Genomic DNA, 27,893 nt, shown 5'->3' on the forward strand with positions numbered 1-27,893 from the left:
CTTGTTATTCGGGATGCAAGCGTGACATTTCGAAAGTGAGGTCTGCAAAGCATATTTGCCATGTTTTTCCTGAATCTTATCAATCACATTACTGTCAAACGGGACAGAAAATGATATAAATGATTTCATTGGATTTATCAAAAAGGACGAGAATCACAAGATCAGGTTTGTTGACATGGATACGTCTGAGTGAGTGAGTTTGGTATAACGCCGCTTTTAAAAGAATTTCAGTCATACCACGGCGTATCAGCTTAATGTGGGAGGAAAGCCCGAAGTGATGCAGGTTTCAGACGTTTACCACTTCGATGGAGCCCACGAGCACGGGTATGGTGCTGACAAACATAGAAACATATTCGGGGCGAACCGGGATTCGAACCCACAATCATAGGTTTCTGACGTGCCCAAGGGACGCAACTCTGCACAGCGAATCGCTGCGCCTTAGACGACTGGGCCACCCGTGCCCCCTTCAAGGAATGGCGATTTTCCTTTACGTTTTCCGTGGCATATAAAGTAAGATCACAAACTACAGTCTGTATCGTACGACGCCTCGAAATGTTCATGAGTTTTTACAACTAGGATAGTGAGGAGCAAGCAGCCTGTGTCGACCAGAGAGATATAGTTGAACACTACGTCCAGGAGCTACACATATACAATACATGAATGAATGAAAGAATGAGTTTGGTTTTACGCCGCTTTTAGCTATATTCCGGCAATATCACGCGGGGGACACCAGAAATGGGCTTCACACATTGTACCCATGTCGGGAATCCAACCCGGGTCCTCGGCGTGACGAGCGAACGCTTTAACCACTAGGCTACCCGACCGCCCCTGAATGAATGAATGAGTTAGTGAGTTTGGTTATACGCCGCTTTTAGCAATATTCCGGCAATATCACGGCGGGGGACACCAGAAATGGGCTTCACACATTGTACCCATGTCGGGAATGCAACCCGGGTCTTCGGCGTGACGAGCGAACGCTTCAACAACTAGGCTACCCGACCGCCCCTGAATGAATGAATGTGAGTCAGTGAGTTAGTGAGTTTGGTTTTACGCCGCTTATAGCAATAGTCCAGTAATATCACGGCGGGGGGAGGGGGGGGAGGGGGACACCAGAAACGGGCTTTACGCATTGTACCTATGTCCGGAATCGAACCCGGGTCTTCGGCGTGACGAGCAAACGCTTTAACCACTAGGCTACCCGAGCGCCCCTGAATGAATATTTACATTTCTTGATTGTCTACAGATAGATAACATTGATCGCAGGTTCCAGGAGCTTATGTCTCGTATACAGAAGATATGAACTGAGACCAGCTGTCAAGGCTCGTATCCTCTATAATACAAGTTTTACTTCGTCATCTGCACAGTCAACAATACACATGTATTGTTCGAGGTTTAAAGTGTCAAATAGAACACTACGCCCAAGAGCTACACAAACACAATACATGTTCAGTGTGTGGGTGCTTGCTTACGCCGAAGTTTCCGAAGTCGAGAAAAGTGATATTTGTGAACATAACACTTTGACGGAACTATTGTCATACAAGAGTTACTACCCCTCAAATTGTCTCCCTTTATCGTAAGTGGCTTGCCCATACGAAACTGTTGACTTCCTTTTGACGTAAGTTCCATAATTGCAAGGCCAAAATGACAGATGGTCATTTATGGATTTAATATCGCTCAAATCAGAGATGACGCCTGGAAGAGCGATGTTATGGAGGATACAGGAGGACTACAGGATTTTAAAAAAAACATAATTTAGAGAGTGACGACGCTGTATAAAAAACACAAAACGGGATTCAATTACAAAATTCCCGACATAGATACCGACATCCTGTGCTCTTAATGCGGAGGTGAAATTAAGATGAATCTAAGCTTTCGTCCGGAAATATTTTGCATTTAACAATATAGACTAAATCCATATGCTTTCAAGCACTGTCAATCCATGGCTTATTAAAACAGTTTCAGGGAATTCATAAAATAATTTGAGTTGATTCATTTTGTAAATACAGTTCTATTTTTAATCCATTGTTTATTGCAAAAACCCAATGTAAACCTTAAGAAGTATTCATTGCCAACCGGCCCTGTTGCTAACATCAAGAACAGACAGCAATCAATATTCGCAGAAGCATCGAAATGCAGTCAATATCTCCCCAGCGTCAAGGCCTTTCACATGTAAACCGTCGTGACGTTTATCGACGTCGTGGTGCTGGGTCCCGGACTGGATCTTCCTGTTCTATTGTGCGAGTGTGTTTCAGAGAGGGCTTGTGAGTGTGCCTAGAGATGCGTGGACGGTAAGGACAGACCTGTCTTTGTCGATACATCTGTAGGACAGGAAGCAGTGCTGGAGCAACCATTACTGCTTGTCACAAGATGTCGGGATTTCTCTATGGACTCTTTACAATACTGTTTCTGGTGGTTGTCGGGACAGTGGAAGGTAACAACGTCTCTCTTTTCTCTCCTGTATCTTTGACACATGTTCAGCTTAAATAGGAAACATTATTGGTATTTGTCATATAGTAACATCGTCTTGGGGTGAATAGATTTTATCGAGACATGTTCGTAAGATATGGTTAGTTGTAGTTTCATTATTAACCAAATTCAAATGTATAACTTAATAAGCAATATTATCTTTCTCGTGTTATAATTCATCCATGTCGTTAACATATTCAGAATAGTTGAATGAACATTTGGCCTCGTGGTATAATATATAGCAATAGCGCCCCCCAACTATTACTTTTAATTGCTTCTATCTGCAGCTTATGAAGTGGCTGTAAGGACTATCTATATCCTACTGTGCGTTTACAATGTTTTAACAATTTAATGTGTTTGACGGACCAACATCATATTTCTTTTGAGGACATCAAGCATGTTCAGCGCGACATGTATTTATTGTTTTTCTTAAATCCGAGGTCAAATTTATCTTTGCTAGCTTCTGATACCATTGCCGTGGAAGCTACGATCCCTTAAAACTATTAACAGTCTGCAGTCACTGTATCATCTTCCTCATAAAACACTGATGCTTCTATAAGGTAAATACGTTTGGGGATTTTGTGACTGCGGATCGAAGTTCAAATCTAGCTCATGCCAATAATTTTCACAAAATAGTTAGGTAATATCACACAGACATATTTCTTATATTTGATTATGTTTCAGGGACGGTTTTTTCAAACTTGTGTCGTGATAACTACGTTTCTAGATTACGTTGTGCAAAGTGTAGAGGCGTCAGCAAGACTGGTGCAACTATTGAGCCAGTATTCAGAATTCATGTCCTATTGTAATAAGCTGAAACAATGTGTAATTGTGATCCTTTTGTGATTAGTTGCCTAAAGGATTCAAAATATGCATTTCACGATTACGACGCAGTTCAGAGAGTAGGAAGTTTATTACGACGCGAACAATGTATTGTCGTACGAAATGTTTTTCACATTATAGTGTTTATCAAACAAACATTTTAGTATTCATGAAGCTCATTCATTATGCCTCATAGTGAGATTGACCAATCAGGGAGCATAACTACTAACCCCATATGAGCCCGTATACCCACAGCAACAATCCAAGATGGTTGTTACTGATCTAATGTGAGACCGTATACCGTCAGTTACAGCCATTTTGGATATTCCAACACCCACCTCAGTTATTTCATATGACAATTCTGGTACAGAAATTCGTTATTCGACACTATTTTGTGTTTTAATGTCATCAAATGTGATGTACAAAGACATGATGTTTTAAAGAAAGAAAAAAAGGTCACTGAAGTACAAGTGGCAACGTCATAGAACATAATATAAGATGACGTCACAAACAAGAAACGTGACACCAATGACGTTACATAGCAATAGAAAAGATAGTTGCCCCTCGTTAGGGAACATCGGACTGCTATCAAGTTACAGTGGCCTCAAGATTTCTGATAACATGCGGGCATATTTGTGATAACTCTCTCCATTTTAGCTATAATCTTTGTTTAAACGTTCGTATTTAGTGCATTACATATTCCATTGTTCACGATTGTGTTTATATTAAAGCGTTGTATCGGAAACATATGTACTGGTCCTATCGTTTATACCGCTTGTGTCAAGTTTTCATTTTGACATGGCATGTCCAGTAAAGAGACCAAATAGTGTAAACTTGCCGTATACGGTATCATATTAGGTATTACTGATATTACACCGTATATTGCAACTAAAGACACCATAACTAAAAATATTATTGTTTATATATCTTTATATATCTAAATTTATTGTACCTAATAAAGTCGATATATTTCATCTAATATCATTGATACAAATATGAAATTTTGGAGCTCGGTAGTCACATGTTGTCGTTGTACAAAGGCATTGAAAACTGTCCATTGTCATGTCATATAAGGCCACGAGTATCCGTGTAACCGCCCCGGGCAGCAATCACGGCTCTGCATCTCCTCGGCACTGACTGGATAAGTGTACGAATTCTGTCCTGCGGAATTCTGCGCCATTCTGCTTGTAAAGCGTTGGTCAGTTGTGGGAGTGTCTGCGGCATGTTCTGACGTTTACGTACACGACGATCGAGTTCATCCCAGAGGTGTTCAATTGGGTTGAGATCTGGAGATCTGGACGACCAGGGCAAGCCGTTGATGTTGGCATTATGACGGTAGTCTACCGTGACACGAGCTGTGTGCGGTGGAGCGTTGTCCTGTTGAAACAGCTCCCTCTGCCGGTCAATGATTGGAAGAAGGTGAGGTTGAAGAATCGCGAAGATGGTTCCTGATAGTCTAGTCCGATATCCTCCTCAAACCAGGGATGCGTCGTGTAGTCTCCGTAGCTGTGGCATTGCGATGATGTAGGTGAAACAGTCGAATTTCGCGATCCTGTGCAGGGGTTGTAACTTTTGGTTGGCCGGTTCTCGGACGGTCTGCAGTGTAATTGAACTTTGTGTATCGGTCACAAAGGCAGGAAATGGTGCTGTGGTGGGCGTTAAAGTGGCGTGCAACAGAAGACTGCGATTCCCCGCTTTGGATACGTCCTATGGCGATATTCCGATCGGCGGCGCTAAGCCTCCGCATTTTCGAACTTGAAAAATGTTGACAATTGAATGACAAATTATTGGCTCATGCTTACCTTTTTATAGCTACTACCACGAGTACGAATGCCATAACTTGCACGTACATTTTGCTTTACTGTTTTCCTTCATGACATTTTTGAACAAGTGTTTAAGACATTGCAAATAGACAATGGCTTCGTTTTGACACATCGTTTGTCGAATATCAGGCCACCAACATTTTCCAATAACATATTTCCAATTCATATACCGGATTTTTTGTGTGGTCAGGTTCAATGAACTACATACTACCTCTGCGTTTCCATTATTCATAAGATACTAATCCCCGTTGTAAATCCTCACAAACATTTCATTGTATATTGACTGTCAACCAACCTGGCCTACCATATCACTTACCGTTAATTACTGCTATTTATAGTATGACATTTAGTGTCTTGATTGATCATCCTCTGAGCTGTGTCGGTTCATGACGCCCATATGTCCCATGTCCAGAGCAACGCCATTGTCTCTTTGTCTGTCCATTGTTGTTCATTACTATATATGTGTTATCATTACACTGTTAGTCAGCTTGGCATTCCGAGTGCTGTCGTGGACGACCTCGAGCAGGATGTGTCGATGAGGATTAGACAGGCGAAACAGATCGACCCCTCCAAGGTTTCGATCTGCCATAGTTTAATCCCACGGAACCCGTGAAGATCCGGGGTAGAAAAGGTCTTCAGCAACCCATGCTTGCCATATAAGGCGGCTATGTTTGTCGTAAGAGGCGATTAACGGGATCGGGTGGTCAGGCTCGCTGACTTGGTTGATGCATGTCATGGTATCCCAATTGCGTAGATTGATGCTCTGGTCCGATATCCTCCTCAAACCAGGGATGCGTCCTGCAGCCTCCGTAGCTGTGGCTTTACGATGAGGTCACTGGGTTGTCTGGTCCAGACTCGATTATCTACAGACCTTCGTCATATAACTTGAATATTGCTGAGTGTGACGTTAAACAATAAACAAACAAACAAACATCCCACGGTTACGCATTAGCCACAGTTTCATTATCCACATGTCTCCATTATCCGCCGAAACAGATTCCAATGGCCGTGAAAGGCAACATAGTAGTGACAATGATATGAATGGACTACAGAAAATCAGTGATTACGACAGGTGTTCCTGGAACGGGGAAGGATACAATAACCATTGTTTGAGTGAAACCTGAGGAGTATATTACTGGTCAACGTTTACTCATAGGCTACATTATTCCACTGTTTCTGCACGTCAACTTTGCATGTATATCAGGACTCATAATTGACCATTGTCGGCCTTTGGGGGGGGGGGGGGGGGGGGGGGTAAATGGAAGTAAATACATAAATGATATACTTATAGTTGTTTCAGTGGGGCTAAGTGCAGACTGATGAGTTATAAGAATGAGCCCGTTCTTTAAATTATTGAGACTATAAAGACAACGACAAAGAATTTTCAAAGACAGTCACTCGATCGAGATGAGGCATTCAGTTCGTTAATGCGACTTAACGGAGTATGTTAACAGTCTGGAGGAACAAAACACATTAAGAGTAAGAATCTGTGTGGGCTTTCGATGATAAACCTTCTGTGTTTTCAATGCATAGGTTTCTAAAAGCTGTTCGAAACATCCAACTCGAAAACAGTAAGTACACGTTAACATCCATTATACTGTGACAATATATACCAATGCATTCATGATTCAAGGAATAAATAGCGATAGTCAGCAGTATTCAAACGGCCCTACCTATAGATAATTAAGTCACATTGCAATGTTTAATTACAAAGTTCATATTGCTAATATGACGTCATAATGTTCTACAGAAAGAAGACAAAGCTTTGAGATGTGGTGTGCGTGACGCAATATAACGCAAAATGTTAAACTCTCTTCATCAACATAACCCTTATCCATTAAGTGCCGGGATTCAACGGACTTCAAGTGCGAGACAGTGATAATATGATCGGCATGTCTACCGGTCGGGTTGATAAAGAAGTTGGTTCGCGGTGATGCTGTTATCGTCAAAACCGTTTCATACCGCCGACCAATCCGAATGAAATACTCGGTCAGGGTAGAATGTGAAATAGTATGACATTAGGAACATATATGTGCAATTGATCTTCATTTCTCATATTTCGGGTGGGTGGGGCTTTTTCTTTCAAATCAATTCTCTTCACCATTTTCTGAACAAATAATATTTTTCACAAAATTTCAAAATTTCGGGTTACAAAAGTTCAGTATGTCAACCATGCACATCTCGTAGGTTTTTAAAACAAACTGTTTAATTGGCATTCTAAAAGATGGCAAATAAGTGCCAAATAAGTGGAAAAACGAAACACTTTATGGATAAAAACTTCTTGTTTGTTGCGGGGGCGGTCGGGTAGCCTTGTTGTTTAAGTGTTCGCTCGTCACGCCAAAGACCCGGGTTCGATTCCCGATATGGATACAATGTGAGAAGCCCATTTCTGGTGTCCCCCGCCGTGACATTGCTGGAATATTGCTAAAAGCGGCGTAAAATCATACTCACTCACTCTGGTTTGTTGCATATTGCGGCGTTTCGATGTAGAGTCTTACACCTTTATCAATCAGGAATCATTTGGAGAACCAAGCTATCGCCACTGTAGAACAAGTCAGAGTACATTATGCTGCAGAGTTTGTTCCAGCGTCACTTTGATTTTTGAGATTTTCAGCTCGTGACCTCATCTCATCTTTGTTGTCAATGAGATGAGGTGAAATTGGGTTTAACGTCGCGTCCAAGATTACTGCACTTATATAGCGACGTGCATGCACATGTGTGTGTGGCTGCTTGTACTGGACTGATGCCGATGTATAGTGCTACCTCACTGAGATACCATGCCTCAGTTTAACACCAGACAGGGTAACAACAAGTACCATATTTTAACGTCTTTTGGTATGACGCGGCCGGGGATCGAACTCCGGACCTTCCGCTCTCCGAACGGACGCTCTACCACTAGACCACGGAGGCGGTTGTTGTCAATGAAAACAATTGTATTCGGAATTATTCAGACAGCTGAGACATTCGCACTACACGAAGTTCAAGGGTGTGTTACTAATGTCCTTCTTACGTCACCACGTCAGTAGCTAGGTACACCCTGTTCCTTCACTATGTCCAAATCCGTAAACGACGTCACGCATCAATGATTTTTAAATTGACACAAATCTATGAAGGAAATGGTAATAACTTGTAAGTATTAATTGTGTTCTCGTATTATTATCATGTAAGTTCAACACTTTGTTTGGTGACGTTTCGCTGGATTTATTGAAACATTCAATAAGCCCATGCCTCAAGATGTTTATAGGGGCGATCGGGTAGCCTAGTTGTTTAAGCGTTCGCTCGTCACGCCGAAGACCCGGGTTCGATTCCCGACATGGGTACAATGTGTGAAGCCCATTTCTGATGTCCCCCGCCGTGATATTGCTGGAATATTGCTAAGAGCAGCGTAAAACCAAACTCACTCACAAACTCACTCACTCACACTCAAGATGTTTACAAGCAATCTTCAGTGACACGTCGCATACTATCTACATATTATCAATATATAAAAGTAATCTTTAACCTCTTAACGTCAGCCTTAAATTATTACAAAAAGAAGTATGTTCGTGTAGAGGTTGCACTTCGTACTGACTTAACCAGCCAGCGTAGACGTACGACAACGTCCCCGACACCGTCTTGTAATCCGGGACGCAACCTTTCCAATAAAGATCGCCACCCAGTCTAAGAAATATGAGCACATCACGCCAGTGCAGCTAGAACTTTCCTGGTTCCTATAGAAACAAGTAATTATCTTTATTCGATTACAAATGTTATATGAAGACGCACAAAGACATCTACCCGACCGGTCGGAAAACTACAGTCTGACCAGAACACTCCGATCAGAAAACAAGGGTAGCAACGTAAGACATTTAGAGCGTGATTTCAAAACGGCGAAATCAGACGAATGAACGACCAGGAGGTATCCATTGAGACTGTCCGTGAAAGATTCCCGACGGTTTACACTTGAAACAATTTAAACACTTTGACTGTGTTGGACTCTAAACTGAATGTGACAAGTCAAACCCTGCTGTGTATTTACCGGCCTGGTTCCCTGGGTATGCTGCGCTGGCGCTACACATTTGTCTTGTCTAAAAGGGGGCGGTCGGGTAGCCTAGTGGTTGAAGCGTTCGCTCGTCACGCCGAAGACCCGGGTTCGATTCCCGACATGGGTACAATGTGTGAAGCCCATTTCTGGTGTCCCCCGCCGTGATATTGCTGGAATAATTGCTAAAAGCGGCGTAAAACCATATTCACTCACTCACTCTTGTCTAGAAGCATTTAGAAGTCGGAGTACAAAGAAAGGATACGACAACATTTATTGATATTGACGGATAACTTCTTTATTACAATTAGAATTGTGATAAGGACTTGTTGATCCATGTATCTTATCATTACTGACAGGACTTGGCATTATTTCATAGGACGAAAGTAACGAAAAATTACGATCAATTTAACTTTAAATTAGCGATTTATGATAAGGCCTGCTTTGACAACACACTTATACGTCCTTTCCGTTTGGCAAACATAACATTTTGTCCTTCAACTGTTTTGGATAAAAAATGAACGGGGACATTTTTTACTGTGCCATGATATCAGTGACTTCCGCGATGTTGTAACGTTGTAACCTTGACCTTTCGCTTAGTTGATACACAGGCGATACTAAAACTTTTTGTTTTGCTGCTTCCTCTGATATTACGCCTGTGATAATAAATAGTGAGTGAGTGAGTGAGTTGGGTTTAACGCCGCTTTTAACAGTATGCCAGTTATATCACGGCGTATCAGCTTAATGTGGGAGGAAAGCCCGAAGTGATGGTTTTACCACTTCGGTGAAACCCACGAGCACGGGTATGGTGCTGACAAACCTAGAAACATAATCGGGTCGAACCGGGGTTCGAACCCACAATCATAGGAGTCTGGTGTGCCCAAGAGACGCAACTCTGCACAGCGAATCACGGCGCCTTAAACGACTGGGCCACCCGTGCCCCCTGATAATAAATAGAATATTGAACTCGCTTCAAACTGATATCAAGTTTATGTCTCTCGTGAAGTAATTTTCTGGTAAACCTCGTGCAAACTGAGAATTATTTCACTCGGGACATAAACCTGACATTAGTTGGTACTTTCCAGACACAAAATACTTACTCACTCCAAAGGTCCCCTTTTGCAACAACCATTCATGTTTTTAGATGGAAATGGGAATGTTTGGAAGCCGTATCCAGTTCAATACCTAATATTTAAAAAAAACGAAGCTAACTATATTTAATTTAATGCATTGATACTTTAAGCTAGTTTTATAATATCTTCACGGCAAAAAAACCCTTTCACCTTATCAGACCTCCAAATCTTGATTTCACGTGATCGAATTTACATGTAATTGTACTCCATTGGGATATCAATGTTGAATTTTCATAGCCAGAAGAAAGTGTACATCCATGTTTATTGGTAGCTAAAACGAAACAAACAAGAGATGGTTATTCGACGGTGATGTATTTGATACGGGGAACACGCTTATAACGAACTGATGGATATAACGAACTTACTTTTTGGTCCCGACTACTTGCTGTTGTCATGCTGTATATGTACTTATGACGAACTACGGTTATAACGAACTAAAATTAGTAGTCCCTTTGAGTTCGTTATAACCGTAGTTTACTGGAGTTGTGTTTTGGACCTTACGTTTGCAGTGTTTCAGCGACTGTTTTCAGCCAAGTAATGTTTTGATAACGTTTGTCATTTTGGGGTCAAATCCAGTTTTAAGTTACCCGGCAGTATTGCTCAACGTTTTGGTCGCTAAGTACACACTACAAATCTCACGACCTTTTAAAACTGTTTAATCATCTTCTGCCATGAATATTTGTCTTCTTATCGCCTTCATCGTGTGTTTTTTTTTTAGATGATACATAATTCATGAAGAATCTGAGTTCATTTTGGCTTTCATAAGAATGTCTACTGTGAAGACAAAGGCTTCCTTTTATCATTAATGGTAATGTTATTCAGGTGTCAGAACCTGTTTTAATGAATACCTACGTCTATAGAGACCCAGTTCCGATCGTTAGATATATGGAGGTATACTGTCCGTTCATATTGACCACACTGAAGGAGGTAGGTCGCTACCATAGCTACGCCTAATGAGACACTTTTGTCCAAGATGTTTTCAAGAAGAGACAATTGTATGTAGACTGTATATTGGGATCCTAGAGGGATATTGTCGCGTTGTCGACTTTACAAAACCAATCAAAAACGGCCATAATGGAACCAAGGTGCGAAATCACAATAATGAGGCAGCGCCACATTTTGACCAATTCTCACATTCTCGCATTTCATGTTTTCAACAAAGAACAACAATGCCAAAACGCGACAATGTTCAATCTAGTTTTCCATAACATATAGTATATAGGGCATGGCGAGAATGTGTCTAGGTACCCAACAGGCATCGATTAAACCGGTAAAGTCACGTCGGAATAGTATCACACCCGTGGATAGAATACACGCTCTGTGTATGTATATTTCTATATATAAGGTTTGAACTACCCTGATAGTTAGTTCCCTTATGGGTCTGTAATAGGTTTAAATGTTACATGCTTGACTATTTTTAGGTAGCGGTAGCAGGGATTTTTTTATTGAGACCATATATTTCTTCAGCTAGAGTTGCAGAACCAGACATTTTTCTAATGAAACTATGTCTCAGTTTAGGACATGGCACTTATTACAATGTCACAGTTTCACATTGGCGCCCATTACAGTGTCACAGTTTCACATTTGAAGCCTATTACAATGTCACAGTTTCACATTTGGCGTTCATTGCATTGTCACAGTTTCACATTTGGCGCTCATAACCATGTCACGGTTTCACATTTAACGCCCATTACATTGTCACAGTTTCACATTTGGCGCTCATTACATTGTCACAGTTTCACATTTGACGCCCATTACATTGTCACAGTTTCACATTTGACGCTCATTACATTGTCACAGTTTCACATTTGGCGCTCATTATAGTGGCACACTTTCACATTTGGCGCTCAATACAATGTCACAGGTTCACATGTGACGCCCATTACATTGTCACAGTTTCACATTTGACGCTCATTACATTGTCACAGTTTCACATTTGGCGCTCATTATAGTGGCACACTTTCACATTTGGCGCTCAATACAATGTCACAGGTTCACATTTGACGCCCATTACATTGTCACAGTCTCACATTTGGCGCTGTTGCCAATGTCCCACTGACTAAGCACTGACCTTTTGACGCAATAAACTGATCACACATTCCAGGAAACCTTTTGGGCAGAAAACTGTTTAGGAAGCGTATGTGATCATAGAAATTAAGAACAACATTATAATTATGATAAAGAGGTTATAACGCTTTTGTGTTTGGGGTTAACAAATATCCCGCATCATGCATAAACAAAATACCGTGTACACGTACTCGGCTCACAAGGGCTCGCTTCATGCAATGTATATTCACAATATTGATACTTGCCATTCGAAAAAACATGTAAACTGGGCGGCAAAAATATAGGTCGAGTTCCATGATCGATAAAAAAATAACAAGTAGAGGTTTTGTTGTGCATTATAATATAATCTGGGGAGGAGTAACAAATGTTTGATCAAACACAGTTTGAATGAAATTGTGCAAGCACAGGTAATGTAAGCTCAAGGTAAAAACAATGGTGGGGTACGAATTTTTTTTTTCAAAAGTTGTCTGAAATGTCACCAAAAAATTGTCAGACACACTACAAGTTCATTGTCGACACAGTTGCCTTCAATAGCGTGTATGACCTCCAGCTGCCTCAATGCATGCTGTGATACGCCGCCTCATCGATGACGTCAGCTGTTGGTTTTGTAAGAACGGAAGCACAACTGGCTGCAACACTTGGTCTCTGTACTGCACAGCGTTCAGGTTGCCCGGTACAATCACCAAATCAGTCTTCTGATCTTCTGATCCGCCCCACACCATGACAACCCCCCCCCCCCCCCGTCGAATGGATGGACCTCTCGAATACACGCCGGAGCCAAACGTTCCCCTCTGCGTCGATACCCCCCCCCCCCTCTCCCTCACCCACTACCCCCCTCTACCCCACCCTCTCCCTCAGCCACTATAGCACCCACTACCCCATCCTATACCCCCTCTCCCTCACCCACTACCCCCCTCTACCCCACCCTCTCCCTCAGCCACTATAGCACCCACTACCCCATCCTATACCCCCCTCTCCCTTACCCACTACCCCTCCCTCTACCCCATCCACATCCTCTCCCTCACCCTCTTCTTCCCCCTCCCTCTCTCTCTCACCCCCCCCCCCACCCCCCCTTCCCTGCCTCACTCACGCCCTCGCCCACTCACGTCACATCATTCATAACAAAATGTAGATATTGACAGTTATAAATAAAAGGTGATAGTTCTCTCACATTAAAAGCATAAGTACCACTATGAATAACATCAAAGGGGGATCAGATGATTCACAACCATTCGGAAAGTATCCGGTATTGGAACCACCTCCTATTGCTGACCTGGATGAACTACTGTCGGTATAAGTCACATGAATTATGCACAAAGCCTCGCGACACGCTGCTTGAGCAAAGTGGAAAATCAATTTCCGCGACGTTCAAGTTAGTGTTTTGTTGCAAACTCTTTCTTCGTGTCTATCTTCCAGATCGTATTCACACACGCAAAAGAAACGCAAGAGGTTTTAAGGAAATAGGTAACAAACACAGAACCATAAATTGATACGAGTTTTAGCATGAAGTGAAGCCTGATGGTGTTATCAATATTTTTGGTTGCATTTTGGACGCCTCGAGTAAAAACGTAACATAAAAAACGAATCGCCAAAACGCACCATTTCAATGAATATGTGGGTATCGTGCACCCATTTCTCGCGAAATCGAAAATGCACGAACTGTCACGAACTGTAGTGGGTATAAAACTGTGGCCGATTCTTGAACCTACCACTCCTTGGTCAACAATGCCACGCCTAACTCAAATTCAGAGAAACCAGACTAGCGGACGTTTGGAAGCTGGAGAGATGTTGCCCAATTTACCGTCTCCTGTATCGATACAATGCTACACAGGCCACAGATGACCTTCCTCTGAGCGGTCGTCCTAGGGTCACCACACCTCGACAAGATCGGCAGATTACCCGTCAACACCAGCGACATCCGTTCCTAACTGCAAGTGAAAGTGCTCTACAGACCATAGGAACACATAATCGACACATTAGCCGGGAAACGGTGATCCGACGTCTCCGTTCCAACAACCTCAGATGTCGCCGACCAGCACGACGTCCTGTTCTCCAACCATGGCATCGACAAGCACGACTTCAGTGGGTACAGGGTCATCGCAACTGGCGTCATCGTGAGTGGAGGCGTGTCATCTTCTCTGATGAAAGTCGCTTTTGTGTCTCCCATGCAGACGGAAGAGTCAGAATTTGGCGGCGTCAGGGGGATCGTTTCGCTGACAGAAATGTTGTTGAACGGGATCCATGGGGTGGACCTGGCGTCCTGATATGGGCAGGGATTGGACTTAATGCGAGACTTGGACCCATGTGCTTTCTGAATGTTCGTCAAGGTTGGGGACACGGAGTCACTGCTCAGCGGTATATCGACCAAGTGATCAGACCCCACGTTGTTCCATTTTCTGCACAACATCAACAACACATTTTCCAGCAGGACAATGCTCGTCCCCATGTTGCCAGAGCTACCATGACCTTTCTGCAACAACACAACATCCGTGTTCTACCGTTGCCAGCCCTCAGCCCTGATCTGAACCCCATCGAACCCTTGGAGGATGAGGTTCAAAGGCGTCTGCACAATGTGCGCCCAGTCCGTCCAACTGCCGATGAACTACGCACAGCTGCTCTGGATGTGTGCAGGGGGGTCCCTAGAGCCTTCACAAATCGTCTGATCCACTCAATGTACAGGAGATGTGTGGCAGTGACCAATATGCTAATGGTGGTCCCACCAGGTATAGACTGACATTTTGGGTATTGACCCGAACTGTGTAAGCCCTTAACATTTGAAAAACAAACAATTATGTCATCTGGCTTTTAATCCATTAAACTGTCTTCAGTCAATTTTTTGTCAATTTTGCCCTATTAGTATTTCTTGTCTTTACTGTTGAAAATAAATAACATGTATACTGCATACTCGACTTGCGTTTCTTTTGCGTGTGAGTATACATCGCTCACAATAAACAGATCTCACGTGCACGTTGGTTACATTGGATTCGTCTCATCATGTCATGTCAGAGATATCCAACCTCAGTGTGCACAAATATATAATTGAGTCAACCGATATGCACAAATGTTTGCAAGTCAGTGAATCGATAAAACATAGTTTTCTACAAGTATGTATTTAGCTATTTGCGAATCATATGCTTCACAACGTCTCAAGTATTCCTTTTTTGAAGAAGTCAATCGCAGGTAATGTAATGTACGCGAACCTTAGGTGGAGGGGTTGGGGGTTGGGGTTGGGGGAGGGGGAGGGTGGAGGTGTGTGTGTGTGTGTGTGTGTGTGTGTGTGTGTGTGTGTGAAGGGTAGTGGTGTGGTGGTGTTGATGTTGGTTGTTACTTTTTTAATGTTTAGTAGCTCAGTTATCTTTTTTACTACAGTGCTAGACATTGGTATATAAATTCAGTAAGACAGGTGGTTGAATATATACTGAACAACAAAAGTTCCTGTGACATTGAATTTAATGCAAAGTTATGTTTTTTACCAAATCTGAAACAGTTTCGGTTTGCAACAGATAAAGACTCCTGTAAGTGTTCAAATGGTTTAATTGGCCGATGATCTCGTCGCAGGAGCGCTGTCTATTGAGATTTCCCTCTACCACTATCAAACGGGTCCTCTGTCTTGCTGCAATCCCATCCCATACCATAACGCTGCCGCCCCCGGACCGATCTTCTTCCATGACACAATGATTGACGTAACGTTCACCTCGACGTCGGTACACTCGAATCAGTACATGGCTGTGGCTGAGGTGAAAACAAGACTCGTCAGTGAATAGAACTTGTCCCCACTGCATGGCAGTCTAGCGTAGACGCTGTCTGCACCACTGTAGACGTGCTTGACGGTGGTTTCCTGTCAAAATGGGACGTCTGGCGGGTCTTCTGGCGACAATCCCTGCACATCTGAGGCGGCGACGTACGGTTTGTGTCGATATTCATCGAAGGCCAGAGATGCTCCTTGTAGTCACTGTTGCTGGCTGGAATCGATTTCGTAGGTGTGTTGTTCGAATCCAGTTGTCTTGTCGATTATTGGTTACGCGTGGCCTGCCACTCCGAGTATGGTCTCTGACTGCATTCGTCTGTTGCCAACGTTGCCATGAACACCAAATGATGTTTCTGTGGACGTTAAATTGTCTTGCAACATCACGTTGACCTACTTCAAGCATACCAATGGATCGCAGACGCTTATTTTTGGACAGGCGTGGCATTTCGTAATGTTGAATAATTGCGTAATTTTGTTGTTTTTCTGAGTGGTTGTTGTCAGCACGATGCTAAACAATGCATATGGAATCCCGCACATGTTTTATACCCAGTTTTGGGTAGTAAAAAGCATGGGGCTTGCATAAAAGTCAACTTTTGCAAGGAATGCATGCTTTTCTGTAGCAGTTGCGTTTTTATGACTTGATTCCATACATGTACTACAATACTGAAAACCAAACTTAAATTGTTTGAAAAATACACTAAAATATTGGTGTCACAGGAACTTTTGCTGTTGAGTATATTTTGAAACTGAGAAAACACTGTGTATGTAACAGATGTGTGATGCGTGACACGTTTTTGTCCGCAGCTTTTCGCATGCGATCCTCACTCACTAGGGAGTCGGGGTTATGAATTGCACAATGCTCGTATGGGATTATCTCGAAAATATTAATCAATCATTTCATTTACTTGTATTAGTTGACAGACCCATTACGAGCAAACGTAGCCCTCGGCAAGAAAAAGAGTAATTCTATCCAAAAGCATCCAAGTCTCACGTACGTTCAATATATAGAAATTTATAGAAAGCATTTAGAACCAGAGGTTGACGGACCCGTGACGACAGGCCTAGAATTGATCTTCAGCATTCCATGCTTGTCGTGAGCAGCGATTACCGAGATGGGGTGATCAGGCTCGGTGACTTGATAATTGCATGTCATCGTATCCCAGTTGCGTGGGTCGATGTTCATGACATCAATCACGGGATTGTCTGGACCAGAGTCGATGCTTTACAGAGCATGTTTGTCAGACAGCTGAGCGCGGCGTTAAACAACAAACAAACAAACAAACAAAGGTTGTCAGGTTCAGAGAACAGATTGATTGAGTATTCCGCTGTCTTGCTCTAACAATACAGCTGAACAATGTTTTTATTGATTATGGAAATGGTCCTTTGGGCTTCTGTTGAACATGGTAATAGACCTCGCACAAAATAGGACTAAACAACGGCTGTTATATGTCTGAAACGCAAACATTAGCAACTCTACAATACGATGTTGTCGTCACGATCAGTGTCCGCGCTGAATGAATCGGAAAGGGGTGTAACGATGTCATCTCGCCAAGTTTGTTTGAGGTCGAATTCAACAATATTCACTGCAAATACTCTTATAGCACTATACCCCCTCCACAAGCAAAATTAATACATTGAGCTACATAATGAGACAGTCAAAACAATGTGAGCCGTACTTTGGGAGTTAGACATCGTCATTTTGTGATCCGGACCCAAGCCCCTGCTGTGAATTTGTACCACTCACTTATCGAAGTTTTTTTTAAATAAATCTTGTTCACAAACAAAACGCGTCAAAACACGTCTAAATCGATGGCACCTGTCAAGCCCGCCTATCGTCGTTCTTTCCCCAACACACAGACTCTTTGCTCCAGTCTGTATGTCTGTCTGTCGTGAGTTCTTTATCTGAGCTCAATACATAGATACATATAAAGAATTGTATTTTTGGATACTTGTCTGAGTGAGTGAGTGAGTATGATTTTACGCCGCTTTTAGCAATATTCCAGCAATATCACGGCGTGGGACACCAGAAATGGGCTTCACACATTGTACCCATGTCGGGAATCGAACCCGGGTCTTCGGCGTGACGAGCGAACGCTTTAACTACTAGGCTACCCGACCCCCCCGATATTTGTCTGAAGGAAAAGGACATGATCATTTTTTCTAAAAAGCGAACCATAAATTATTTTATTTTGGCAAAACAGGGGCTTGACTATTTTGAGGAACCCCCAACCCCTACTCCACATACTCTGCAAATGTAATGGCAGCTCCTTAAGCCTTAGGGCGGCCGGGTAGCCTAGTGGTTAAAGCGTTAGCTCGTCACGCCGAAGACCCAGGTTCGATTCCCGACATGGGTACAATGTGTGAAGCCCATTTCTGGGGTCCCCCGCCGTGATATTGCTGGAATATTGCTAAAAGCGGCGTAAAGCCAAACTCAGTCAGTCCTTAATCCTTAATGGACAGTGTCAGACAACAAGGTTAGCGACCACAGCATAATGTCACTTTGAGCAAAGTTTCACAATCGATGCGCAAACGTTGTTTTTAACAGTTCTGTAAACAACCCAAAAATACAGTAATTCACGTAGCCGTAACACATTGTCCCTGAATTGTCATGATTCGATTCGTACCATGTGGCTGTTGAAAGGTATTCGTAGCACCGTTACCGAACGGTTTCTTTTCACCTCTACAGCTAATTAAGGCTTCTTATAACAGTCTGTTGCGATACAAAACACTTATTGTCTACATACTTGAAAGTGGAGAGAGTCCTGCTGTCATGCAATGTTGAGCCGTTCGATGCCGCATGAGGTATCCCCTGGCAGTCATACTAACAACGCTACCTATTTGGATTATATAAACACATAGAGCCAGTCCGCCACAACATCTTGCAATGGTAAAGACAACAGCGAAGCAATCTGATGTACATTGTATTATGTATTATGATATCAGCAGTATGTATTTGAAAAGGTAGTGTGTGACTGAGTGAGTTTGATTTTACGCCGCTTTTAGCAATATCCCAGCAATATCACGCCGGGGGACACCAGAAATGGGCTTCATACATTGTACCCATGTGGGGAATCGAACTCGGGTCTTCGGCGTGATGAGCGAATGCTTTACCCACTAGGCTACCTGACTGACCCTAAAACGGGTGTGTGGGGGGGGATGGGGGTTGGGGGAAGAGGGGGGTTGGGTGGGTTTGTGGGGGGGGTGTCGCATTGACATTGAGTAGACGCATTAATTTCAAGATTTACAGTATATAATAGATTCGAGGTGAAATATTTGTTGTTGTTGTTTTTGGTTGTTGTTGTTTTTGTTTTTGTTTGTTTTTGTTTTTTGGGGGGGTCGACAAATATATATATATATATATATATAATTGATATTCATCTTGAGTATCATTCACAGAGGTCATATCTGGAAATGGTTTCCTCATATACTTTATGTAAGGAGAAGATTTATGTATGAACAACTTCTTTATTACAAATAGGAGCGACGTTTCGCTGTATGTTCTAACGCCGTTATCAAGCAACTGATGTACAGAGTATGGTTGGCAGGTAGGAGGCAGTGTTTATACAACACAGCAGATATCAGATGTAGTTGCACCGAGGCGGGGAAGCCTGTGATGTGCACAAAAAAGGGTTTAACATATTGAACGGCGAAGAAATATATACAAAGGAGTGAAGCCAGTAACAGAAACAAAAGGATTATGACTGATTGGGGTCTTTGATGAGTTGATGGTAAGCCGGGGGTATGTAATAGCCTTGGTCACGGTTGATTGACGGTTGGAGTCTAGTGATGTTGATGGCTTCTTGAAGTTTTCTGATTTTGTAGTGTTTGAGATTTGTGGCGAGGGCATGGATGTAGTCCCACAGGATGCTGTGGCTGGGGTTGTCACGGATAGGGTCTGATAGAGCTGACTTATACCCCGTTCACATGCACAACATTTACTAACGTAAGTAATTTTAAACATGCGTTGCTATACATATGTGCGTATATGTAAATTTACTATTCGTCAGTCTGTTCACGACTTTCAACACAAAACAGGTTGTCGTCCAATCAAAGTTGAATGAGAAGAGAGTGACGTCACCGCGAATTGTAGCGTAACGCAAATTATATTTCATTTAATGTGTACACAAAGTTCTGTCTCCTTGAAACCAAAAGAAAACACCGCCCGCTCAACTCTATATATACGCATAAAAGTTGGCAACTGTGGAAAATTTGTTTGGTGTTGACAAAAGAACAGATGATATAAACATAATTATTTCCATAAAGTGGAGGGATTGGCAAACAAGCAAATTTTGCTTAAAACTGTGCACCGATTTCAAAATGTCAAGATTTGTTACTGTCGTTACATTTGAATTACCATTTAGAATTGAATTTAAATCGTAGCTTTTTACGAAATAATACATGTTTTGCCTCACTGTACTGTTTAAGGGACACGTAAGAAAGAAATGAAGTGCATCTTCCGTATGATAGCCACAACAACATCTCGGGCTGTCGGATATAAATCTGGCAAATTTGTCGGCGTTAAGATCACTGCAGCCAAGACCTGAGACGGAAGTGCATAACCTGACAGAATCTTGATCCATAATTTGTATCAAAGTGTATACCATTCCTAGCATTGCTTTTTATTAAAACTTTTAAAACTTCCTAAGCTAAAAGAACAGATATTAATTAGATCATCCTCTTACGTTGACATAAACGTTCACATTGCAACATACAATATGTACACAGTGCAAATTTACATTTACATTTGCAGCCCCAGCCGCGTCATACCAAAAGACGTTAAAAGATGGTTGTTAAAAGATGGTTGTTGTTACCATGTCTGGCGCTCGGCATTAAGAGGCTAAATCAAGGACTGGTCGGCTCGGAGTCAGTATACTGTGTCTGAGTGGGGTATTCGTGTTAAACAGCGGCATGGTATCAGTGTGCTAGCACTATAAATCGGCATCAGTCCGGACTAGTACAAGCAGACACATACACGTGCATGCACGTCGCTATATAAGTGCAATAATCTTGGACTCGGCGTTAAACCCCATTTCACCTCACCTCACCCTTTGAAGGGCCTAGATGTTTCTCCAATATAAGCTTGACCATCAATAAATCTTGACCTTACTTTGTACTCAATCTTCTAAATGCCTCTCAAAGCATTTATGTACTTTATGGTAGTTCCTGAATTTTAACATATTTCGCCAAATTCACTTGTAACAATATCATAAAATCCGCATTTCGTATAAAAGCTGTTCCTATTTAAAGACCTTGTTAATGGTATCAGATCGTGATCTATTGTAAAGTTTCTTGCGTGCTGTGATATACGACATATATGTTATATGATCTTTGATATCATACTTTCATGATTGTTCTTTATATGCAAATGTTGGATGTTTTATTAATTGGTTCTCGACGTAATAGCTGGAAAATTGCTGATGTGGCGTAAAACAATATTCAATCATTCTATTGTCCTGAGGCAACACACTAGCTTAAGTAAATTAACAATTGCAGCGTGCGATTGTAACAAGAAAAAGACGGCGTGCAGGTGTGATTTGCCAGCGGCGTTGCGTGGTGTGTGGGGACACTGGTTTGTGGTTGTGTATTCCTGTGTTCATTGTCTGGTCTTTTGTATAATAAAATACTTTGATTTCTAAAGATGAACAGAATCCAGGATTTGCTGATGATCGTGGCTCGGAGCCACATCAATATGCATGGAGCCTTGGCTTGCGTTCGTAGTGAAATATAATGATAACAGTCCCAGAGGCAATTTATGTTTCAGAGGAATATGTTAATAACTTAGCATGTCTTTGCCTGTTTACGTTACACAGTTGATAGATTGGTTCGTAGGTACATTTGTAATGTAGGTGGCGAGGTACATGTAGGTACATGTTAGGTGAGCAGGTACGGGGGACCCGTGAAGATCCGGGGTAGAATAGGTTTCAGCAACCCATGTTTGCCGTAAAAGGCGACTATGCTTGTCGTGAGAGGCAAGTTACGGAATCGGGTGGTCAGGCTCGCTGACTTGGTTGATGCAGGTCATCGTATTCCGATTGCAAGGATCGATGCTCATGATGCCAATCGCTAGATTGTCTGAGCCAGACTTATTTATTTACAGACCTCCGTCATATAGCTTGAATTTTGTTGACGCTATACAACAAACAAATTAAAATTAATCTTATTAGGATGGAGGATTATAGTCTTCTAGGGTGACACATGCAGATATATTGTTGACACATACGGAAGAAAGACACACGAGTGCCATATAAACACATAGGTGACACAGGTATATTTAAGATATCTCGATTGGTTGCCGCCATCAAAGCAAATGATGCTTGATAACGGTGTTAGAATCTACACCGAAACTTCGCCCAATTGTAATAAAGAAGTTGCTCATCCATAACAATTTTGTCTCAGTAAGGCTTATATGGCCAAGGTAACCTGACATTTAGTAAGTCAAAAATTTACACAACAATATATCCATCAGTGACATACTTGCATATCTTGTTCAGGACGGCAGACAGTCGATGAACAATACAAGGGGATTAACAATTGGTATTAGCATCTTATAAATAACATCAATTCATGGCTCCAGGGTAACGAGTCTTTGAAATGAAATGTTTCTTCAGACAATGGGTGTCCCGAATCGGTCAGCACTAAAAAATCGGCGCCAGTCCGGACTAGAACAAGCAGCCACACACACACGTACATGCACGTTGCTATACAAGTGTAATGATCTTGTACTCGACGTTTCACTCCCTTTCACTTCACTTCACCTCTAATACTTTGTCGACACAACGATGTAGCGTCAAGAAAATACCGGAAATACTCTCATTTACTGCCTTTACATGGACGGGGTATCTGGTGTAAAATAAAATAAAACAAGCTAACGTATTTTTGTTAAAGAGAGATTGGCATTTAAACATATTTAACGGTAATAACCAATGAAGTCAAATAATCAAAACCGGATGTACTTAAAACTTTGTAACCAACTCAGCTAGGACAATAAGAACTCCGTTTTAAGGCTTTTTCTGAAACCGGAAGTGATAAAATCCAAACTGGTAGTGCCATTTTTTTTTTTACATACTGAGATAGAACCAGGTGACTTTCAGATTTAAGGTTTTAATGCAGTAAGAAAGTATTTTCTGAAACCGGAAGTAAGACAATTTAAACACTAATTGCTTTGTCGTAAAACGAGCTACAACCATGGGACTTTTGGGTTGATAATAATGTGTCTCCCGAAACCGTTAATGGCATTAATCAAAAACAGGAACTACTAATGATTTTGTTATAAACTGAGCTAGAACTATGAGACTTTGTGGTTTAAGATACCGTAACCGAAAGTGATTATTTCTTTCAACAAACTAAGCAACAGGATGATCCTTTTCTGGTTCTGAGAGGACTGACATAGTTGTCTGTTGACTTTCCTGAATAATACCAGATCATAAGGCTATTTAAGTTTCTTGTGAAACAACGGTGAGATCATACGAATGCCCCTCCAAATCAAAATTAACAGTAAAGGCGTCCCAGACGTTCGATATTATCACCATCACTATCACCATCACATCACCATTACATCACCGTCACCGTCACATCACCATCACATCACCATCACATCACCATTACATCACCGTCACCGTCACCGTCACCATTACATTACCACTACATCACCGTCACCGTCACGTCACCGTCACCGTCACCGTGACATCACCGTCACCGTCACCATCACCGTCTTATTATTCACATTCGTGTCAAAAGGGACAGAAAATTCAATAATATAATTGGATTTATCAAGAAGGACAAGATCAGGTTTGTTGGCCTGGATACGTCTGAGGCTGTAAATGGGCCTGTTCCAAAGAATTTTGTATTTATCATTTTCCATGACGCCCTCTACATATTCCGGGTCGTTCCATCGGTGGACCTCTGTGTCAAAACCGCAAGCATGGCGAAGACGGTAATAAAATTATCGAGCTACACCATCATGTCGTTAAAAGATATTGTGTTTGTGCCAAAGCTGAGCATCCACTGACAATGTGTTGGACAGTCTCATTAAATTCATTACAGAATCTACATTTCATATTTTCATTTTGATGCAAAAATCACACATTGACGGTTATTATTATTATTATTATTATTATTATTATTATTATTATTATTATTATTATTTGATTGTGTTACGGCCATCACAATGTGTTACTACCCCCTGATGTCCGTGTGTTCGCCAGGTGTGACGGAGAGCGGGATCCTGATGTTGGTGCCAGCTGGGGGCATGTATGATCCATCCAAACTCTGGGATGCTGACATCAGCAGCCTGGTAGGGGTAAACGACTGCCCGGATGACGAATCACTTGATGTTGTGGACTTGGCTCTGAAAGGCACGTTCCGCAGCGAACGGATGTTCAACTTGAGTTACTATGAAGACGTCACGGTAATCTTTGCTTTAAAATTTCCACATCATCTTCATGCATCACTGATATGAAAGATGACGACTGCTTTGTCTGTTGTCCAATTCAAACCTAGGCCAATACTTTGTAATACGTGTAATTTGTGAAATTGGCATAATATTCTATGCATAAACATTTACTGCTTTAGTGATATACGAATGTAATTTGATAGAACTTATTGCCATGACTGCTAATTTGACCGAGCCATATCCCCTTTAAGCCTACTATCCACATCAAGTTTCTCTATTGTGTTCAAAATTATGTACGCGTATAACGTATATTGATCAGAAACGATCGTCAACATGACGATACATATAAGATATAAAGTAACGGACTCATCTAGACATTCGGGTCCCTACACACCCTTCATCCCCGTCTTTGGTTGTCTATAAACATTCCTAATACGTTCTCCATAGACAAGGAGTCTCCACTTTACTTAACATAAACATATCTTTGTATTTCGATGAATATATATACAAATTGATATATACTAGTAAACGCATCATACATCCATGTATTATCCGTAAATGAGTGAATATTGATTTACGACGCTTTAAACATTTTCCATTGTCCGGTAGTGGACATTAGTCATGGGATTCACACATTGTGTCAATATGGGATTCAAAGCAGAGTCTTGCAATTGAGCAAACGCTGGATCGCCACGTCAGAGGAAAATGTACAAAAATGTACTGAATGATTCAGTGATCGATTAAGGTCTACCATCACACAAACAAGTGTTCAAATATACATACATACCCCCGTAGGAAATTACCACTAGAAGCATTTATCTGATATACGATAGTACAATCTATCTGTGCATCGATGAACAAAATAATTATTTAGAATTAGGTTAGTAAATATAGTTCCGTGCACAACACTGACAAATTAGCAGGTAACGCGGCCTCGTTCGTATCGCTAAGCTACAAAACGTGTCTTTTTTAAAATGTACCTTCACACGTGTAAGGGAGAAATCAATTATATACCGAGAACAGGTGAAATCAATATTCTCCTTTATGTGTCATTGATTAAGCTGTTATTGATACGTTGGTTATTGGTTTCAGCATCACAGAGGACAACAGTGTTGTTATCATTGAGCACTCCTTGTCCCTGTTTTCAAGGCTATGACATTTGGTTCCGACTGTAGCAGACATGTAGTGTAATTATATACCCAACTTATCAAGTATTCTCTCTTTGATATTTAACATGACCAATAAATTTACCCTATACAAAGTTCAACTGGATAGAAAGGCACTCTTAGAATTTATAAGGCTTTATTTTCCCCCATGGATAAACCTGTCTCTGAGTAAACATAGATGCGTCTAATAAATATTTACTCTTTTCTAATCCATTAAGTGATGCGCAACGGAAAACCCTAAAATCCATTAAGTTCGTTAACATACATGAGTCGATAATTTTAGACTCAATTATCCATTTATTCCTCTCGTTAAACAAATATTAAATAGGGAATTTCGGACGATCGAACATTCGTTCTCGTTTAGATGATAATGTACATTAAGAGCTGTTTAGGTAGAACAGATCACGTGGAAGTTGGCGTCGGGCGTCCGAGGAACTCTCCCACTTCCAGCTTAGAGGACTTTAGCAATTTTTACCAATTTTACAACTTCCCATCTTACAAGCACGGTGAAAAAATAATCACGTTTATTGAACGTGCGCAATGAATTCCCCATGTCGTATATTTCTCTGTTGCATTAATTCACACTGATTCAATGTACACAAAGAATTTCCCCTGACGTATATTTCTCTGTTGCATCAATTCACGCTCATTCAACGTGCGCAAATAATATCCGCCGACGTGTATTTCTCTGATGCATCAATTCACTCTGATTCAACGTACGCAATGAATTAACCCCGTCATATATTTCTCTGATATATCAATTCACGCTGATTCAAAGTACGCAATGAATTTCCCCTGACGTATATTTCTCTGTTGCATCAATTCACTCTGATTCAACGTGCGCAAATAATATCCGCCGACGTATATTTCTCTGATATATCAATTCACGCTGATTCAACGTACGCAAAGAATATCCCCTGTCGTATATTTCTCTGTTGCATCAATTCACTCTGATTCAACGTGCGCAAATAATATCCGCCGACGTATATTTCTCTGATATATCAATTCACGCTGATTCAACGTACGCAAAGAATATCCCCTGTCGTATATTTCCCTGATACATAAATTCACGTTGATTCAACGTGCGCAAATAATATCCGCCGACGTATATTTCTCTGATATATCAATTCACGCTGATTCAACGTACGCAAAGAATATCCCCTGTCGTATATTTCTCTGTTGCATCAATTCACTCTGATTCAACGTGCGCAAATAATATCCGCCGACGTATATTTCTCTGATATATCAATTCACGCTGATTCAACGTACGCAAAGAATATCCCCTGTCGTATATTTCCCTGATACATAAATTCACGTTGATTCAACGTGCGCAAATAATATCCGCCGACGTATATTTCTCTGATATATCAATTCACGCTGATTCAACGTACGCAAAGAATATCCCCTGTCGTATATTTCTCTGTTGCATCAATTCACTCTGATTCAACGTGCGCAAATAATATCCGCCGACGTATATTTCTCTGATATATCAATTCACGCTGATTCAACGTACGCAAAGAATATCCCCTGTCGTATATTTCCCTGATACATAAATTCACGTTGATTCAACGTGCGCAGTGAACTACGCCTGATTTGTATCTCCGTCTTAATTCACGTTTAATCAACATCGCACTGAACTCTCCCTTCGGTATGTCGTATTGAACTCCTTCCGATCAATGCCCAATAAACAATGAACCCTCCCTAGTAACAGCTTCTTCTGCTTCCAGATGACGATGCATGTGTACAACGACCACGGTGAAGAGATACTGAAAACCGGAGTCTGCCCTTACACCGATAGTTACCAAATGGCATGTCCTTACTCGGGATCAGATGTGATCACGTCAGACTTTACTTTGTAAGACATATGTATACCCTTCATATTTTCTCTTGTATATTCCCTACTTCACAGATGTTCATCTGGATAGGATGAAATTCTTCGAGTTTAAACTACTTTTACTCTTCATCATCCATAACACATCTCTCTCTCTACACACAACACATGGTATTACTGCTGTGTCTTTATGCAGTTGAGGACACGGGTGGCCCAGTCGTCTAAGGCGCAGCGATTCGCTGTGCAGAGTTGCGTCCCTTGGGCACGCCAGAAACCTAGGATTGCGGGTTCGAATCCCGGTTCGCCCAAATTATGTTTCTAGGTTTGTCAGCACCATACCCGTGCTCGTGGGTTTCACCGAAGTGGTAAACGTCTGAGACCTGCATCACTTCGGGCTTTCCTACCACATTAAGCTGACACGCCG

General features: G+C 41.7%; 1 protein-coding gene across 1 annotated transcript in view; it reads left to right on the top strand.

Annotated features, from left to right (window-relative positions):
* Positions 1 to 2,254: 2,254 nt before the first annotated feature.
* The window catches only part of LOC139473208 (autotransporter adhesin BpaC-like), a 47,399-nt gene continuing 21,760 nt past the window's right edge, over positions 2,255 to 27,893 (top strand). The window contains exons 1-3 of the mRNA XM_071255729.1: positions 2,255 to 2,431; positions 24,285 to 24,487; positions 27,366 to 27,493. Of these exons, the coding sequence (XP_071111830.1) occupies positions 2,368 to 2,431; positions 24,285 to 24,487; positions 27,366 to 27,493 (395 nt within the window). The 5' untranslated portion in view covers positions 2,255 to 2,367. The remainder of the gene's footprint in view (positions 2,432 to 24,284; positions 24,488 to 27,365; positions 27,494 to 27,893) is intronic.

The sequence above is a fragment of the Haliotis cracherodii genome, unplaced genomic scaffold (genome assembly GCF_022045235.1).
Source record: "Haliotis cracherodii isolate W230 unplaced genomic scaffold, xgHalCrac1.p SCAF_27, whole genome shotgun sequence".
NCBI lineage: Eukaryota > Metazoa > Mollusca > Gastropoda > Lepetellida > Haliotidae > Haliotis > Haliotis cracherodii.